The sequence below is a fragment of the Denticeps clupeoides genome, unplaced genomic scaffold, assembly GCF_900700375.1.
Source record: "Denticeps clupeoides unplaced genomic scaffold, fDenClu1.1, whole genome shotgun sequence".
NCBI lineage: Eukaryota > Metazoa > Chordata > Actinopteri > Clupeiformes > Denticipitidae > Denticeps > Denticeps clupeoides.
In genome coordinates, this window is record NW_021630086.1 from 369,521 (window position 1) to 389,581 (window position 20,061).

The 20,061-nt window shown below is 47.5% G+C and overlaps 2 protein-coding genes across 7 annotated transcripts; both read right to left on the reverse strand.

The window, feature by feature from the left end:
- Positions 1-1,972: 1,972 nt before the first annotated feature.
- On the reverse strand, positions 1,973-11,614 carry LOC114782649 (MICOS complex subunit mic25a-like). Of its 4 annotated transcripts, XM_028968536.1 has the most exons (9): positions 11,424-11,613; positions 11,299-11,350; positions 11,078-11,162; positions 10,856-11,000; positions 7,989-8,012; positions 7,369-7,452; positions 5,692-5,762; positions 3,077-3,212; positions 1,973-2,172 (listed from the first exon to the last, which is right to left on the reverse strand). In XM_028968536.1, the coding sequence occupies exons 1-9, from the start codon at positions 11,505-11,507 to the stop codon at positions 2,149-2,151; spliced, it is 705 nt and encodes a 234-aa protein (XP_028824369.1). In that variant the 5' UTR covers positions 11,508-11,613; the 3' UTR covers positions 1,973-2,148. The 4 variants fall into 4 exon arrangements, with proteins under 4 accessions (XP_028824369.1, XP_028824370.1, XP_028824367.1 ...); XM_028968537.1 differs by lacking the exon at positions 7,989-8,012; XM_028968534.1 differs by lacking the exon at positions 1,973-2,172 and having other exon boundaries at positions 2,241-3,212; positions 11,424-11,614.
- Positions 11,615-11,959: 345 nt separating this feature from the next.
- Positions 11,960-19,374, reverse strand: LOC114782647 (matrix metalloproteinase-19-like). 3 transcript variants are annotated; one of them, XM_028968531.1, is made up of 9 exons: positions 19,171-19,374; positions 15,959-16,044; positions 15,159-15,289; positions 13,451-13,663; positions 13,126-13,371; positions 12,936-13,031; positions 12,652-12,816; positions 12,445-12,572; positions 11,960-12,373 (listed from the first exon to the last, which is right to left on the reverse strand). In XM_028968531.1, exons 1-9 carry the CDS (start codon positions 19,246-19,248, stop codon positions 12,134-12,136), a joined length of 1,383 nt encoding a protein of 460 aa, XP_028824364.1. In that variant the 5' UTR covers positions 19,249-19,374; the 3' UTR covers positions 11,960-12,133. The 3 variants fall into 3 exon arrangements, with proteins under 3 accessions (XP_028824364.1, XP_028824366.1, XP_028824365.1); XM_028968533.1 differs by having other exon boundaries at positions 15,959-16,063; positions 19,171-19,264; XM_028968532.1 differs by lacking the exon at positions 19,171-19,374 and adding an exon at positions 16,350-16,375 and having other exon boundaries at positions 15,959-16,100.
- Between the last annotated feature and the right edge of the window lie 687 nt (positions 19,375-20,061).

The following is a 20,061-nucleotide window of genomic DNA, read 5'->3' on the forward strand; positions in this document are numbered from 1 at the left end:
AGAGAAACGACGGCAAGAACCGTATAGAAATAAGCAGGTCAGACCCGGAGAACCGACGACGAGAACCGTATAGAAATAAGCAGGACTGACCCGGAGAACCGACGACGAGAACCGTATAGAAATAAGCAGGTCAGACCCGGAGAACCGACGGTGAGAACCGTATAGAAATAAGCAGGTCAGACCCGGAGAACCGACGGTGAGAACCGTATAGAAATAAGCAGGACGGACCCAGAGAAACTACGGCGAGAACCATATAGAAATAAGCAGGTCAGACCCGGAGAACCGACGGTGAGAACCGTATATAAATAAGCAGGACGGACCCAGAGAAACTACGGCGAGAACCATATAGAAATAAGCAGGTCAGACCCGGAGAACCGACGGCGAGAACCGGGACAGACTCAGAGAAAAGAGCATTTTCAGAAGAAGCATCTACAGGCCTACAGGGTAAGGAGGATCTCAGCAGTCCTGTCTTCAGGAGGGTGGACAGACATGTCCAGCCACCACCGGCCACTCAGTCCTCACTTTGGCAGCAGTGAGAGGAACAGCAGGACCTCAGGGGCTGAGGTCTCCACCAGCCTGGATAACCAAGTGAGAAGGTACCACAACGAGCTTTAAAGAGTCACAGTCAGCGATTCTCACGTCACACTGATGCAGATGTTACAGAACTTTCTAGAAGTTTCTCTTCTCAGCACCATCATATGACTACACAGGACTACACTGATGTTCTAGCTCCTTCGTGTTCAAACAGATCATATCTGTACATCCTGTAGAAATTGTGACAATCATGGTTCTTCACGTTCTAACTGGTCCAACCCAGTTAGAGAACAGATGAAAACTCAGGCCATGAGCAGAGAGGCTGGCAGGTGAGAAGATCATGAGAAGATCCATAGACACGGACACCGCAGCCAGAATCACAAATACACAAGAAACCATATCAGAACAAAGTTTAATCCAGATGATCAGAATGTCATCAGCAGTCACACTCACACCACAGTAAGAGAACCCAACATTCGCCCATGAACCTCAACACCCTGGTTGGTGGATCAGCAGGGGGATGAACCCTGAAGCCCTCGTCAGCAGCTTTCTGTCACCGGGAACTGTGCCTCTCCTGGTGAAATCTTCTCAGGCAGATTAAACCGTGAACTCCGTGTCAACAGGAGAGCTGATAGACCACCGCCAGACACAGCAGGACGTTCCTCAAACCCGAGTAGCTCCTCTGCCACCATCTGCTCTTCTTCCCATGAGGATCAGATCCATCAGCAGATCATGTGGCCCCGAATTTTTTCTGTCCACACTTCCCAACAGATCAGGAATCTGAGCGTGATGGAAATCGGAGGACACCACCAGGGGCTGCGGCAGTAACTGGGAATGACGTGGGATCAACTTGGACACGTCGGAATGTAGGGATGTCAAGTTGCTGCCTCGAAGCTCTGTTCATGCAGCGGTTACCGTGGAAACATCTTCTCCAGCCATGTCTTTTTATCAAGATGCCGCTCTCCACACGGTCATCTTCTCATTAGACGTGGAGGAGGAGTCTCCATTAATCAGGCTCCACCCACCCACAGAAACCCCTCCTCCCTGCACTCGGGGAGAAGATGGCAGCCTGGTGTTCCAGCCAGAGGAGAGGCATAGCAACAGACACAAGCCCCGCCCCTTTAATTACTCGCCGCACAGAGCTAATAAGCGAGTGTGCGGCACAGCGCTGCACGGCCTGGTGTTTGGGAATACATGCCGTGTGTGTGTGTGTGTGTGTGTGTGTGTGTCAGCAGTGTACTGATGAGGTCCCAGCTCTAATAAAAATGGTCGGTGCAAGGTGGCAGGCACCCAAGGGGGCAGCTGGCAGCTGTCAATCACACACGGAACAGTGGTGGTGATGATGATGATGGTGGTGGTGGTGGCGATGTATGATCCTCAGTAACACACGCGATATAGAAGAAGGTGCGGTGAATAAAATCACACCAAGTTGCGTTGGTTTCTTTTTACAGGCAGCGATAAGTCTGAAAAGTGAATTATGCTCCAAGCCTGGTCCATTTATTCTTCATCATCATAATCATCATTTAATTACATGTTGAAGGTATCAGTGCAAATATAAAATAAATATTTGTAGTGCTGAAGGTAAAAATGTGAGACTGGTTCTGAGGTTCCTCTTCAGCCGTGGTTCACCAACAGATTCTGAAACAGAGACACATGAAACATGACCAGCAGCATCATCATCATCATCATCATCATGGCTCGCACCACTTGGCCCTGCCCAGAAAGTAGGTGTCACCTTTGACCTTTCTGGTCGCTGCTTCAGCTCTGAGTGATGGGAGGTGGGCAGGGGGGCGGAGCCTGCGCAACAGTAATCTGCAGCTGCTAAAGGTCAGCGCTGGGATGGAAGGAGGGGCGTGACACTGGCTGATGCAGGAGAAGCTCCGCCCCCAGACCGGCAGTGACCCGGTCGGTCCATTTAAACTCATATTTCTTCCTTTTTTATATTCATGTCTGTTTAAATTGTTCTCTAAAAATGGAATTAAGAAGCAAAATAACATCCAGCAGCAGCAACTCTGCTACCTGGGACCACAGCGCCCCCACTGGACTTTACTGAGCATGAAGACAGTCAGCTCCACTGCTCTTTCTCTGGCGGTACACCAGAGAGAGCAGGTCTGTACCGATGATGTGATGAGGATGATGTGAATGAAATGATGAAATAACAGGAAGAATTCGGCAGACTAGACTGGACTATCGTGGTCGCGATGAGATTAAAATCAAGGCAGACATAAATGTATAATAATACAGGAAACAGGCAGTGATGATCACATCAGTATCACATTATCACAGTATCATTCATCTGTAGAGGACACTCAGATATGAACAACAGGATCTGGACCATGTGACACTGATCTGATGTTAAAATGATATTTTCACCCAGCATGCAATACAATGATCAGGGGAGGAAAGTAGCTCTCTCTTCTCTGATTGGCTGTGGCATGCAGGCAACCAGTTACATCAGAGTCGGACCCATTTAAAAAAAGGAGTGAAGAGAACATGGCGGAATGAGGGAAGAAAAGAAGCAGAACGGGGAGGGTAGTGGTACCTTCTTGGCCTGGTCGATGCACTGCTGGTACTCCCGGGCCAGCTCGGAGCAGCGGAGCGTCTGGTCCCGGTTCTCGCGGTAGCAGCTGAGGATCCGAGCCTGCAGGCTGCTGCACACCGGTGCCGTGCTGCGAGGCCTGAAAAGGAGGACGTCCATCAACACCAACCGCAGGTCTTCACACGGGCAGATGGGGGACAGCCAGGGTCACCGCACCACCACGGCACCATGGGATTGCACCAGTTTCTGGGGCGATTTTCGCGATCGAAATGACTGCTGGTCAGTGTTGGCGCGTTTTCTCATAATTTGCGATACATTTAGCAATTTTCCCGCTTTGTAGATCCCATCCAAGGTCTTCACAGGCCTCGTAAAACACTAAACGGGTGTTTTTTATTCTCAATTTTATCAAATATGTGGATTTCACGAAATCAGGAGAAACCGAAGAGAGTGAAATAACGTGGCTGCAGCAACGTGGTCGTGCGTGTTCTAACAGGAGGTGACCCCGCCCGCTCCGTGTTCCACGCGAGGAGCCCAGGGCCTGACAGCTTCTCTCCATCAGTCAACCCGGCAGACGCCGGATCTAATTAACAGCAGACAAGCGGCTGGAGGTTCAAGGTTCCACCTACCTGTCTCTGACCCTGGAACCACCGCCGCCGCCACCGCCGCCTTCCCTGTCAGGCCGCCTTGTTAGAAATGCCTCCAGGGGTCAGAAAGTTCTTCATGCTTCACGTTCCTCTACAGTAACGAGCGTTCTACTCGTCTCACCAGTCCAGAACGCAGGCAGATCATCCGTACGTTTTTACACTCGTTTCTGGGTTTACGTCTCCACTTGCTCCCTGCAGCATCTTCTAATGAGGACCACTTTTCCCAGGAAAACCCCCCAACAAGACAGAACAGCGGAGAACAGAACAGCGGAGAACAGAACAGCGGAGGCCCTTAATTGGTCGCTGTTCTGAGTCTGAGCAGACAAGACGTATTTCATCTTCACGTCTTTCCCCCTCGTCAGGCCTGCGAGACGCTGAAGAAGAAACGGAGCTTCACGCGGACGAGGGCATTTCACATGTTTACCCACTACGCACCGTGGTTAGAACTGTTCCTTCGCCTCGAAACGTTTTAATGTTGCGGATCGCTGTGCTTCCCGGTCCAGGACACACACACACACACACACACACACACACACACACACACACACACACGGTCCGACTTGTCGGTTCATTATTGAAAATGAATGCATGGGTTCAGTGTAAACTGATTGTAATGTCATGTTTTGGGGTTAAATCCCTTTAAAAGGCTAAAAAGGGACGGGGGTTGTGTGGAAGTGGCTAAGAACCCCCAGTGGTGTGAGGTTCTTTTTGTGGACGTTAGATGCCAGTAATTCTAGAAATATTTTTGCTCCTGTTTCTTTTTCCTGGATGTTCTTGCTCGTGAACCTTTCGATTGCATCAGTATGTTTTTCTGGGTGAATAATGAATTAATATTTACAATATTTGCCCACTACAAGACCCTCTACACAATACCCCTTTACCCTTTTTATCAGTTGTAGTCAGAAACCAGCAGGTTCTGGATGAGAAGATCACCACATCAGTCCAAAATGAGCCGAAGCTTCATCAAGTTCATCCAAATCCCCTGCAATTCTTCATGTTTCCTAGTCCATTCCTGTAGACTACATGTAGTGACAACCGTTCCGGAATTGTGCTAATCCCCCCCCCGTCAGGGATTCCTGCAGAGCGGATGCAGGAAGGGGGCTGGACCGCCTTCACTTTACACGGCCGGATTAAAGCAGGTGGCTGCGACTCTGGAGGGAACGTTTAACTCGGGACACTCAGGGATTTCAGGATCAGACGGACGGGGGCGGGACGAGGTGGACGGAAAAATTCTGAGAACGCAGCTCCGTTATCTCCTGCCTGACAGATGGGAATGTTGACGGCTTCTCGTCACCCACCACGGGCAAGATTATCAGCAGAGGTCCCTGAGGAGAAGGACACTGTGTATCTAGCATGGTGTGTGGGTTCTCACACACTTCCTCCTGTAGCTATGAGAGGCCTTCTACACACTGTGAGCATGCAGAAGAGGGTTTGGTGTTTCCCTCATGGCCGCAGCCAGATTTGGTTCACTATGAAGCATCAGATTAGAGGCGGGGTCAAAAAAAAGTGACGTGATTGTCATTGTGATACACAGCAGCACAGCACACGGTGCACACAGTGAAATTTGTCCTCTGTATTTAACCCATCACCCTTGGTGAGCAGTGGGCAGCCATGACAGGCGCCCGGGGAGCAGTGTGTGGGGACGGTGCTTTGCTCAGTGGCACCTCGGCGGATCGGGATTTGAACCGGCAACCTTCTGATTACAAGGGCCGCTTCCTTAACCGCTGCCCCTAGGCAGTGGCTCCATCATATCAGAATAATGAAAAAAAAATAGTGTACCTCCACTATCCAGTAATCACTTCAGTTTATACTGATAATAAACGTTACTTCTGGTTTAAATTTGGTCTGGTTTAAGTTCACCAAGAAGTCCGTTCTACCTCATTCTGGTCTGTAGTTTTATTACAGTATTCCACATGTGGGCCATCTGAACTACAATGTGAAACCAACACACACCACACCATGGGTGCTACTCACTTCACTTGAGCCTCAGACCTGGCGGCGGCAGCATGGAACTGCTCCTGACTGGACTGGAACTGATCCAGGTTCTGGAAAACAAGGACAGAGGAACATCATCTGAAGTGTGGAGTGTTATTTTCCATCATATGCCTGTTGGCGTTACACCACGATCCCTTTATTCTTCTGACCTTCTGATGTCCTCAAGATGTGCTATATAAACAGAACAGACACCAAAACACCTCACTGATACCAAAACTACAGCACGTCCTGAACTATAGTTGTATTGAAACTGGGGTTCAGACTCGGATCAGGACCCGTGACACGGGGTTCAGGCTCGGATCAGGACCCGTGACACGGGGTTCAGGCTCGGATCAGGACCCGTGACACGGGGTTCAGGCTCGGATCAGGACCCGTGACACGGGGTTCAGGCTCGGATCAGGACCCGTGACACGGGTTCAGGCTCGGATCAGGACCCGTAACACAGGGTTCAGACTCAGATCAGGACCCGTAACACAGGGTTCAGACTCAGATCAGGACCCGTAACACGGGGTTCAGACTCAGATCAGGACCCGTAACACAGGGTTCAGACTCAGATCAGGACCCGTAACACAGGGTTCAGACTCAGATCAGGACCCGTAACACGGGGTTTAGACTCGGATCAACAATTCGCTGTTCAGGAGTGGTCTTGGTATCAGCGCAGGCATGTTCTCCACACACACACACGCGCACACACAGACTGGAGTGTGGTACAGCTGTTGACAGGAAGAAGTGTGTGCGCAGCGGAGGGAGGGGCTTTAGTCGGATTAGAGTCTGAAGACGGCGCGCACTCATAAACAGCCGCCGCCGCGGCCGTGGACATGAGGAGATTATGTTCTCCGTTTGGATAAGGGCTGCTTTCTTGGCTCTGCCACTGTCACACCTGACTATTGTAGACAGGCCGACGCCCACTGACAGAAAGATTGAGCCAAAATACACTAGAGGGACTGTCACTGCTGCCCGAGTGCCAGCAGACGGATCATCTGCTCCTCCGGTCCAACATGGCAACCACATTCTGGGAAACGGTCCTTTTGTCGAATATCATGGTTTCTTTTAACGAGGTAACATTGTAACACACACAGCCACACAGTGTTGTCTGTGTTGGGGGTGGGGCTGGGGCGGGTGACAGTTAATCCAGGCAACCAATCACTGGCCTGTGCCAAAACAAACAGGGAGGAGCCCAGAGATGCCACCAGGGGAGTCGGCTTCATTCTGCAGCTCCACTCATGGCCTGACCAGCAGACTTCATCCTGCAAACAAGCACATCTCTGGACCCAACACAAAGTGGTACAGAATAAAGCCTGTCCCCCGGTGGAGGACATCTTTCTGCGGCATGGCATCACTCAGCAAGATGTCCACATTCAATTATAAAGCGTGCAGACATCTGACCTCTGACCCCTTTATCCGGACACCCTCCAATAAAACACAGGAGGAAGGTGATCAGTGTGACCCACAGTCCCTGGCCCTGGGGGGGGTGGGGTCAATTAAATCAACGTTACTCAGGCCCAAACACCATCTTCTCACAGTTAATCACATCATTATCTGCTCATTTAACAGCACCCTGTAATCACTGCGCCCACAGACATCACCTCCACCTTCTCCTTCATTTCCGCTCCTCCACCACATTCGCACCGACCGCGGGGGTGCGCGTGTACGTACCCTCTTCTCCAGCTGGACCAGCTGCTCCCTGTAAAACGCGTCCAGCGCCTTAAGCTCCACCTCCTTCTTCTCTAGCTGCCGGCTCTGTGAGGAAGCACAATGGAACGAAATATGAAGCGGGAGAAAACGTGAATTACGAATCTCTCCGTTTCTACAGCAACATGACTTTACAGGAAGTTATGTGTGATTATGTGAATGAGTTTATGCAAGATTATTATGATATTATGTGTAATAATGTTAGTATGAGAGTGTCATGTGGTCATGTGACGTGCTCTCTGTCTTGTTCGTGTTTTCCTTGTTGTAGGAGGAGCCTGTAATTACGGAACTCCATTCGTAGCATTTCCCTCCCTCTTTCCAGGACGTGGCAGAGATTATGTGCAAGGTTAATATGAGATTATGTGAGATGATATATATGAAAATTATAAAATGAAGATGTCTCCATGTGAAGCCTGCTCTGCCCAGTGGGACTGGTCGCACTGTGAATAAAGTCACGTATTCGAAGATTAAACTGCTGATGGTGGAAAGATGGAGGCTGGTAGGTGGAACATTTCTAAAAAAGCATAGAACTAAAGGACAAAGAGAAGAAAAGGCGTAAAGGCGTGTTGGTGGGTGGGTCTTACCCAGCTGTGCAGCTCTGAAGCGGGCTGAGTGGAACAGAGAAAGACAGAATATCAGATGACCACTAAACTAGATGAAATTAAACAGCACCAAGAGGGTGGGGCAGCGGTGGCCTAGCGGTTAAGGAAGCTGCCCTGTAATTGGAAGGTTGCCGGTTCAAATCCTGATCCGCCAAGGTGCCACTGAGGTCCCCTTGATGAAGGTCCCGTCCCCACATGCTGCTCCCCAGGCGCCTGTCACGGTGCCCACTGCTCACCAAGGGTGATGGTTAAATACAGAGGACATGTGTCACTGTGAGCACTGGGTGCCGTGCTGTGTCAGACAGGACAGTAGAGACGCCGCGTCTCATTATTCAGATGTTCTCTGCACTGAGGTTCTGCTGCTGGATGATAAAACACAGCCAGGCATGAATTACGCTGATAACCGTGGACCCGAGGAGCTCCGCCCACTTATCAGATCCAACGCAGAGACGCTCACCAGCCGGGAGACTTGGGGGGGGCAAAGCAGTCCTTATGGTCCATTTTTGATTCATATTAAAAGGTTAAAATTGATGAACGCCTGGTTCCTCCTCACACCACGACAGCAGCGGCTGCAGGACAGGGATAAAAACGTCCCTCCGTCCCTCTAGTCCTCCACAGGTCGGCAGGAGCCACCGAGCCACAAGTAGAGAGACGTCAGAGATTACATCTACTGATCGGGCGCGGTTCCCCGTGCCAAGACGGATTACTGCGTCTGTGGTACTGTGACAGACGTTTTCCTCAGGGAGGAGGTACGGATACCAGCCGAGGCGTTAATGAGGCACTGAGGGGCGTGGCCAGAACCATCCGATCCAATCCAATCTAACTTCATTTATAAAGCACTTGAATAATAATAATAACACCGTGAATAAGTTAAGAACAATAAATAAAAAGAAAAAGCACCACATAGAATAAAAACAAATCCAACCAGCTGACCAACCCAGAAACCTCCACCACCCACTCATCCCAGTGCCAGCGGAGACAGGCCTGATGGACAGTCCCGGTGGGGACACCTCTTTATGGGGCAGTGGTGGCCACGTTATCAAAAGGTTGCCGGTTCGAATCCCGACACACCAAGTTCCACTGAGGTGCCACTGAGCAAAGCACCGTCCCCACACACTGCTCCCCGGGCGCCTGTCATGGTGCCCACTGCCCACTCAGGGTGATGGTTAAATACAGAGGACAAACTTCACTGTGTGCTGCTGTGTATCACAAGTGACAATCACTTCACTTCACTCGATGGACATCACTCAATGTAGTGATGTTCTGACCTCTCCAGGTTCTCAGTATTGATCTTTCATAAGACCAGTTCACCTACGTTCACCACCAGCTTTCATTTTAAATTGTGTGTGTGTGTGTGTGTGTGTGTGTGTGTGTGTGTGTGTGTGTGTGTGTGTTGGAAAGCAGAAGTAATAGCGAGCTCAGGACCTCAATAAGAAGAACGGAGATCCTCTCCTGCCATCTAGTGCCCAAAATAGGAGCAACAGAGCGTCAGACTGAAAATCCAATAAATAGACATACAGAAACTGTTCAACTGCTAAAGCTGCTCCACCAACAAGTTCTTAATTACACAGCAGGAATTAAGAATTAAGAAGGAACAAAGATGTGTATTTATTTCATTTTGCGTCTGGTTACTGGCCTGCAGTCACGTGCAATAAAAGAAATGCTAAAAATTGTGGGATTTGTGTGGGAGAACTTCAGTGTAGTCAATCCATAATTTGTACTCGGTGTTGGAGTGTGGAGTGGGGTGTAGGACGCCCATGTCGTGATGAATTATCACGCTGTGCCACCAATATACCACTATCACCACATATTTCAGTACCAGGCGTACGATGCCACCGTCTGCCGCTGCTTCTGTTCGTTCTCTCCGAGACACGGAATCAGGCGCCCAGAATACCTCCAGAGTCCAGTGAAGAGACCAGCAGATAAATCCTGGTTCCTGACAACTGCTTAACAAGGACATACCATGAAACAAACCAGAGGGTCACCACAGCCACCACCACCGTTCCAACTACAGCTTCAGGGATCTTCAAATCATAATGGACACTACCTGGAAGGGGGTCCCTCTCTATCACTCCTTCCCAACGTTTCTTCCAACCTTTTTTGTGTATAGTATGCACCCTTGTGTGCAGAAGGGTCAAGTGTGGGGGGTGTCAACTGTAGGACCATTGAGCCCATTGAGACGTACTGTATGTGATTATGGGCTGTATAAGAAATAAATGTTGTTGTTGTTGAATGTTTAAGCAGCTCCAACACCCGGGCAACTGTGAACTATTCACGGTCCTGGGCGAGCTCCACCCCCCCCGAACTGGTCATCAGATGCTGCTCCGGCCCCCCAAACAATCCCCATATATATCCGCACCTTCCTAAAACATTCACGAAAATGTTGGAAAATGGCCGCAAAAATGCCTGCACGGTCAGCGGACCAGATCGGTCGATGAATTAGATCACGTGCCCTGAAAAGCGTACGTTTTAAATTCTGTTGCTCCGGAGGAACACTGCCGTTTTTTTAATAACAGTAATCGGTTATTGTATTATTTCAATTGCGATTTGAGATACTGAACGATGCCTACCTTTTACTTTTCATTATGTGTTAAGAGCGATAAACGTATAAAGAAATATTATTTTCCATTCAGACATGTAAATTAAAATGTATAAGTTGCTACAATAGTCAAATCATGTATAAATAATCAAGAATCCAACCATATCAATTTGGAAAAATGCATCATTAGATTAACCAATGCATCGTAGGAAATAATATCTAGATGAATTGTTGTAAATACTAATCTTGCCCTGATCATCGCGACGCAGCGATCTCGTCTTCAACCTCGTCCAGCTCGTCCATGTCTCACCAGCTGCTTGGCTCGCTCGCCCTCCTGTCGTGTCTGCTGCCTCTCTCTCTGCACGGCTCGGCTCAGGTCCTGCCTCGCCGCGTCCCGCTCCCGCCGAGCGACGCGTGACAGTTCCTCCTGAACACGGGCCTGTTCACGCTCGTACCTGCAACGCACGCAGCATCAGAGACCTCGGCTTCCTGAACAGGTTCATCAAATGCATCATTTTGGAATGATACGCACCTTCTCCTCATCTCCTCCCTGCTTTCCGTGGCTGTTGGACTGGGCGGGGTCTTGGCCTGTGGGTGTGGCGTGGGGGGCGTGGCACCTGACATTTAAAGTAATGGTTATAGAATGAAATAGAATAATATAGATCATGGGTGCGTTCAGCATCCTTATCCCCGCCATGATGGTTTTAGGTGCTGGAACGGGCTGTTGTTGGGTGTGTGAGAGATGATCCGAACCTGAGCGCTCCGTGCTGCCTCCCCTCATCCGCTGCAGGACGTCCTCCGAGAGCTGGAACAGAGAGAGACACCATGACCTCCACCCGCCGGACCTCCACCCACGTTCCCCACCAGGGACGCGTTACCTTCACTCCCCGCAGGACCTGGACACGCTCGTCCTCGTCCATGCTGAAGGAGGCTTTCCGAGCGCCGCTCTGACCGGAGCCCATCGAGGTCGAGTTCTGTCGCTGTTTTAAGTTTATTTCTCTTCAGAACACCGGCGCGGCTGTGGTAAAACTGCGCATGCGCCTCGCCGCGCCTCACTTCCGGGACAAAGACGAGCCGTCTGTGTGGCTGTAAGCTCCGTCACAAGTGCATTGTGGGTATTGTAGTGTTTTGCGGGAGGGCATTATGGGTATTGTAGTGCTTTTGTTTGGTAGGACATGGCAGACCTGTTCAATTTAGCGTTACGTTTTTGAAAATCCGCACCGTACTGATCTGTTGAACGGCTCCCATCAGAAATAGATATATTCAGTGAAAAAATTAGGCCTTTTTTCTCTGTACCAGGACATATAAATAATGTCACCAGTTTAGTAAACCGTTATTGCTTCTGCTTCACCAGATCAGGATTGTGAGTGATAGGAAACATCTTTCTGCATCAGATTCAAATAAAACTCAGATACAGGAAAACAACATTTTTATTTGTTATTATACAAAAAAATACTTTCATACTAGAACCACGGGACCTTTTTAATTACAGTAGAACTAAGTAATAAAAACAAGGAATAAAGGAAAAACGCAAACACAACGTTTTAAACCTGATGAAATAAAGAAGCGGGTTCTGGTTTGAAGGCGTCTAGTCGGCACACTGCATCCAGTTCTCGCTGGTCTGAAGTGGGTACCCCTTCTCCACCCGCCGCCGCCGGGGGTTCACGCGCCAGTACCGGTCGCCCTTGAACACGTACAGCCTCCCGTTGGTGTAGGTGAAGGCCGCATCGGGGTGAGGCGGGAGCCCGGAAACGAGGTGGGTCAGGGGTCGAGGGTTCAGTCTGAGGTCAACCGGCCGGGTCTCATCCCACTGCCAGTAATGGGAGCCCTGAGGGGGACATGAGGAACACGGAACTTACGGAGGATCCCCTCTCTCACGCCCGACACGTGGAAACTTACTTTAACAAACAGAAGGTTTTTATTGGCGGTGAAGTAAAAAGCAGAATCAATGTTGGCGGGGATGCTGCTCAGCTGTTTTGGGAAACCTGGATCCAGCCGAAAGCCGGAGAACCTCCACACTTTATCACCTTCAAAAGAAACTGCAGTTCAGAAGCCCGAGCCTCAGTGGTACAACGGCGAGGGCGGGACGATCCGGTGTCCCTGTACCTTTCAGGAAGTAGGATTTGTTTGTCTTCGGGGAGTGGACCGCTGCATTGATGTTTCCCGGCAGGTCCTTCCACCACGTGCTGATCCGAACCGGCTTGGTAAACCCAGAGTCCATCACTGTCCACACATACTGACCACTGAACATGTAGGTCTTCTGGAGCGGCCCTGACCACAAGAACATGCATTCAACCCACCATCCAGCGTCCAATCAAAAACCAACCAATCAATTCAATATGAGAATGTAAGAATGCAGAAGATACATAGAACAGAAATGAATATGGTACCGAGCATGATGGCGTCCAGTGCCGCCTGGCAGGGATCAGGGGGCCTGGGGTCAGGAGGTGGCTGCAGAGGGACACCATGTCCTGAGGTGGGTTTACCTGCAGGGGGGGTACATGCAATAAACGCTCGCCTACCAACCCCAGGGTCACCAGTGTGACCCCCACACTTTCTGCAGGGTGATAAACCCTTTACCGTACAGAGCCTGGATCCCGAGCACATCGTCAACGTGCAGTTGGAAGTCGGCACGGTAACCAGTGTAGATGGGGCCCATTAGTGCGCTGTGGTGCTGGGAGTGGCCAAGGCCAAGGGCGTGGCCTATTTCGTGTGCTGCCACAATTCGCAGATTAGAGCCTTGCGACGTCCCTTCAGTCCAGTACTCCGAAAGGTCAAAGTGCACCATCCCCGACTCTGGGGCGTCCGCATGAGCCAACACGTGGCCTACAAACCAGAACCAACATCACACGCACGCACTTCACGTTGGACGCGATGCACCAGAGGACTTTGCGGTGCTCGTCACCTGGCCCGTCGAAAGGCACCGAGCACGACTTGTCGTACTTGTGGAAAGAGATCTTGATGTCAGCGGAGCCCCTCGTCACCTCCTGAAAGCGCAGGGGCGAGACGTCGCTCCAGTAGCGGAACGCCGCTCGGATGGCGGCGCGGGTTTTGGCCACGCCCAGAGTGGGAGTGTAGCTGTACAGACGGTAGGTCAGGCTCTTCTTCCGCCATCGCCCTGCAAAGGTCAAATTTGAGCTTCACAATGTCTACGTATTCAAACCAGCATTATTACTAGTACAGTTGTGAAAGTGAAGTGAAGTGAAAGGGAGTGATTGTCACACGTGATACACAGCAGCACAGCACACGGTGCACACAGTGAAATTTGTCCTCTGCATTTAACCATCACCCTGAGTGAGCAGTGGGCACCATGACAGGCGCCCGGGGAGCAGTGTGGGGGGACGGTGCTTTGCTCAGTGGCACCTCAGTGGCACCTTGGCGGATCGGCAACCTTTTGATTACGGGGCCGCTTCCTTAACCGCTAGGCCACCACTGCCTGTCTTACATATAGTTTTATTTTTTATTAGTCTTAGTCTGTTTGTTCTCTCCGAGACACAGAATCAGGCGCTCAGACCACCAGAGACCAGCAGATAAATCCTGGTTCCTGACAACTGCTTACAAGGACATACCATGAAACAAACCAGAGGGTCACCACAGCCACCACCACCGTTACAACTAACAGCTCCAGGGATCTTCAAATGGACCAGTAACATCATTATGGACACGTAATCTAGACCATGACACTGAATACATCCTGGACTTCACCAACCCTACAACCGTAGGACTTATTATTATATCATATCCAACCCTGCACTGATACCATTTGCAGGCTCACTCTACCCTGGAAGGGGGTCCCTCTCTGTATCACTCCTTCCCAAGGTTTCTTCCTTTCTTTATTTCTCTCTCCTAGAGTTCTTTTGTGTGGAGTTTTTCCTTGTGTGCAGAAGGGTCAAGTGTGGGGGGTGTCAACTGTAGGGCCTGTCAAAGCCCATTGAGACATACTGTATGTGATTTGGGGCTATATAAGAAATAAATGTTGTTGTTGTTGTTAGTCACGTCCAGACTCATTTTATTCTAGTCAAGTTTCAGTCGACTAAAAGTCTGAGCGTTTTAGTCTTATTTTAGTCAGAATTATCCATTAATCTTTTATCAGACAAGATATGAATTGAACGGTTTGATGACGAGAACGCTAATATCCTAAATATGGGTGGTAGTAGCCTAGTGAGTAACACACTCGCCTATGAACCAGAAGACCCGGGTTTGAATCCCACTTACTACCATCGTGTCCCTGAGCAGGACACTTAACCCTAAGTTGCTCCAGGGAGACTGTCCCTGTAACTACTGATTGTAAGTCGCTCTGGATAAGGGCGTCTGATAAAATGCTGTAAATGTAAATATGAATTTCTTTCAAAACACTGAGTTTGTCACTGAGGAGAGCAGTGGTGGCCTAGCGGGTAAGGAAACAACGTGTTGCTGGTTCAAATCCCAAACCACCAACGTGCCACCGAGGTCCCCTTGATGAAGGTCCCGTCCCCAACTGCTGGTCCCCGGGCGCCTGTCATGGTGCCCACTGTCACCAAGGGTGACGGTTAAATACAGAGGACACGTTTCACCGTGACACCGTGTGCTGTGCTTCACAATTGTGTCCGCATATTCCCAGAATTCCCTCTCACCGATATGTCTGTATCTGTAAAACCTGGTGATGAATCGATCCTCCATCCCACAGCGCCTTCTGTCCATCATCCTCAGTGTTGTGTTGTCCAGATGACCAGTGATGGAAAGGCCTGTCACTTTCTGGAAGATTCTGTGAGAAAATGACAAAATAATGACCCAAAGCTGGACATACTGTGATGGCACATGACATGCAGTGACGTGACGTGACATGCAGTGACGTGACGTGACGTGCAGTGACGTGATGTGACGTGATGTGACGTGACATGACGTGACGTGACATGCAGTGACGTGACATGCAGTGACGTGACGTGACGTGACATGCAGTGACGTGACGTGACGTGACATGCAGTGACGTGACATGCAGTGATGTGACGTGACGTGACATGCAGTGACGTGACGTGACATGCAGTGACGTGACATGACGTGACATGCAGTGACGTGACGTGACATGACGTGACATGCAGTGACGTGACGTGACATGCAGTGACGTGACATGCAGTGATGTGACGTGACGTGACATGCAGTGACGTGACGTGACGTGACATGCAGTGACGTGACATGCAGTGACGTGACGTGACGTGACATGCAGTGACGTGACGTGACATGCAGTGACGTGACGTGACGTGACATGCAGTGACGTGACATGCAGTGACGTGACGTGACGTGACATGACATGACATGACGTGACATGCAGTGACGTGACATGCAGTGACGTGACGTGACATGCAGTGACGTGACGTGACGTGACGTGACGTGACGAGCGGTTTTTGATTGTATGGATGTTTGGTATTTTTCATACTTCAGAGCTGCTCTCAGCATCTCTGCCACGTCTGTGCTGCTCTGATGTTCTGTAGACTGTAGATATCCGAACTGCTTCAGGTACATCTGAAACACAACAACGGTACTACAACACAACATAAAACCACAACAAAAATAACATACTGACAATACACAACAACAATACCACAACACAACCACATAAACCACAACAAAAATACCATACGACAATACACAACAACAACACCACATAAAACATCAACATAAACCACAACAAAAATACCATACCTACAATACACAACAACAATACCACATAAAACATCAACATAAAACCACAACAAAAATACCATACCTACAATACACAACAACAATACCACAACACAACAACATAAACCACAACAAAAATACCATACCGACAATACACAACAACAATACCACATAAAACATCAAAATAAACCACAACAAAAATACCATACCTACAATACCACAACACAACAACATAAAACCACAACAAAAATACCATACCGACAATACACAACAACAATACCACAACACAACAACAATACCACAACACAACAACATAAAACCACAACAAAAACACCATACGACAATACACAACAACAATACCACAACACAACAACAATACCACAACACAGCAACATAAAACCACAACAAAAACACCATACTGACAATACACAACAACAATACCACATAAAACATCAACATAAAACCACAACAAAAATACCATACCGACAATACACAACAACAATACCACAACACAACAACATAAACCACAACAAAAATACCATACCGACAATACCACAACACAACAACATAAAACCACAACAAAAATACCATACCGACAATACACAACAACAATACCACAACACAACAACATAAAACCACAACAAAAATAACATACCGACAATACACAACAACAATACCACAACACAACCACATAAAACCACAGCAAAAACACCATACCTACAATACACAACAACAATACCACAACACAACCACATAAAACAACAACAAAAATATCATACCGACAATACCACAACACAACATAAAACCACAACAAAAATACCATACTGACAATACACAACAACAATACCACAACACAACAACATAAACCACAACAAAAATACCATACCGACAATACCACAACACAACAACATAAAACCACAACAAAAATACCATACCGACAATACACAACAACAATACCACAACACAACAACATAAAACCACAACAAAAACACCATACCTACAATACACAACAACAATACCACAACACAACAACATAAAACCACAACAAAAATACCATACTGACAATACACAACAACAATACCACATAAAACATCAACATAAACCACAACAAAAATACCATACCTACAATACCACAACACAACAACATAAAACCACAACAAAAATAACATACTGACAATACACAACAACAATACCACAACACAACCACATAAACCACAACAAAAATACCATATGACAATACACAACAACAACACCACATAAAACATCAACATAAACCACAACAAAAATACCATACCTACAATACACAACAACAATACCACATAAAACATCAACAGTAAAACCACAACAAAAATACCATACCTACAATACACAACAACAATACCACAACACAACAACAAAAACCACAACAAAAATACCATACCGACAATACACAACAACAATACCACATAAAACATCAAAATAAACCACAACAAAAATACCATACCTACAATACCACAACACAACAACATAAAACCACAACAAAAATACCATACCGACAATACACAACAACAATACCACAACACAACAACATAAAACCACAACAAAAACACCATACGACAATACACAACAACAATACCACAACACAACAACAATACCACAACACAGCAACATAAAACCACAACAAAACACCATACTGACAATACACAACAACAATACCACATAAAACATCAACATAAAACCACAACAAAAATACCATACCGACAATACACAACAACAATACCACAACACAACAACATAAACCACAACAAAAATACCATACCGACAATACCACAACACAACAACATAAAACCACAACAAAAATACCATACCGACAATACACAACAACAATACCACAACACAACAACATAAAACCACAACAAAAATAACATACCGACAATACACAACAACAATACCACAACACAACCACATAAAACCACAGCAAAAACACCATACCTACAATACACAACAACAATACCACAACACAACCACATAAAACAACAACAAAAATATCATACCGACAATACCACAACACAACATAAAACCACAACAAAAATACCATACTGACAATACACAACAACAATACCACATAAAACATCAACATAAAACCACAACAAAAACAACATACCGACAATACACAACAACAATACCACAACACAACAACATAAACCACAACAAAAATACCATACCGACAATACCACAACACAACAACATAAAACCACAACAAAAATACCATACCGACAATACACAACAACAATACCACAACACAACAACATAAAACCACAACAAAAATAACATACCGACAATACACAACAACAATACCACAACACAACAACATAAAACCACAGCAAAAACACCATACCTACAATACACAACAACAATACCACAACACAACCACATAAAACAACAACAAAAACATCATACCGACAATACCACAACACAACATAAAACCACAACAAAAATACCATACTGACAATACACAACAACAATACCACATAAAACATCAACATAAAACCACAACAAAAATAACATACCGACAATACACAACAACAAAACACCATACCTACAATACACAACAACAATACCACAACACAACCACATAAAACAACAACAAAAATACCATACCGACAATACCACAACACAACATAAAACCACAACAAAAACACCATCCTGACAATACACAACAACAATACCACATAAAACATCAACGTAAACTACAACAAAAATACCATACCTACAATACCACAACACAACAACATAAAACCACAACAAAAATACCATACTGACAATATACAACAACAATACCACAACACAACAACATAAAACAACAACAAAAATACCATACTGACAATACACCATACAACCTTAACCCCCAAACAGACTATCGGACAGAGACCCCGGAAAGCAGGAAATCGTCCAAGCTTTATGTACGACTGTCTTTTATCTTCTCACCATGGCTGTCTGAGGCGCTGTTTTGTCCAGTGCTGTGGTCATGGCTGCCAGCGTCAGCAGCACCATCAGGAGCTCCATCTTTACTCAATGCTCTCCACAGTCACTGTCTCTCTCCATCCTTTGTGCTTTTGTACGGATGATGCCACCAGGGAGTGGGCATCACCATCTGCATCTCCCAGAGAGAAATGACTAGGATGGGTTAGGAACGAGACAGGAAGTGCCGACTACCAGAACGTCCCACTGAAGTGCAACACAGAAACAAAGAACCAGCAGACGATCTGACCACCATCTGAGGTTTATTGAAACCAGAACTCGCCACATAACTCCCAGCGGCCCCAGAACCCGAAGATGGAGGCCCGGTTCTGACCACAGGCTGTGATTTGGGTTGTAAACAGCATTGTGTGGTGGGACGCTGACAATGAAGAGCAAAACAAGCAGCAAATCAAAACAACCACTTCCTGCTTGTCTCCGTCACCTCATCTTGCCATCTCCTGAACCCGCTGGCTGCAGGTTAAACCAGATTCTCCTATACGGTCTCCTCACTCTCCGGTTTCTGTTCAGTCAGCAACTCTTGGGGCATTTCCTGCTGCAGCTGAACATCTGACCCTGTCTGGGAGACGCACCGTGACACACAGGTCCCTCCAACATGAGAGATTAGATAATCCTCACCAAGCCCATCATGACCTTTATCAGCTTTTATCGTTGTTTAAAGCGGGTCAGGCGTCTCTTTTTAAACGGATGAACGCAATGAACTTTGTGTTTCTGGAGATCAACATCTTGTTATTAGAACACACACACACACACACACACACACCCCATAACCACTATGAGGTCATATCTCCTCATCTGCCTGATAGAAACCAGGATATACACATATACACACACACACAC

Bases quoted from the DNA above. Each gene is read 5' to 3' on its own strand.
- LOC114782649 (XM_028968534.1), bottom strand. From the start codon at position 11,507: ATGGGCTCCGGTCAGAGCGGCGCTCGGAAAGCCTCCTTCAGCATGGAC. The intron at 11,351-11,423 runs GTAACGCGTCCC...TCTCTGTTCCAG, and splicing joins AGGTCCTGCGGGGAGTGAAG to CTCTCGGAGGACGTCCTGCA. The intron at 11,001-11,077 runs GTGCGTATCATT...CGTGCGTTGCAG, and splicing joins AGGGAGGAGATGAGGAGAAG to GTACGAGCGTGAACAGGCCC.
- LOC114782647 (XM_028968531.1), bottom strand. From the start codon at position 19,248: ATGGAGCTCCTGATGGTGCTGCTGACGCTGGCAGCCATGACCACAGCA. The intron at 16,045-19,170 runs GTGAGAAGATAA...GTTGTGTTTCAG, and splicing joins CAGCGCCTCAGACAGCCATG to ATGTACCTGAAGCAGTTCGG. The intron at 15,290-15,958 runs GTATGAAAAATA...ATTTTCTCACAG, and splicing joins ATGCTGAGAGCAGCTCTGAA to AATCTTCCAGAAAGTGACAG.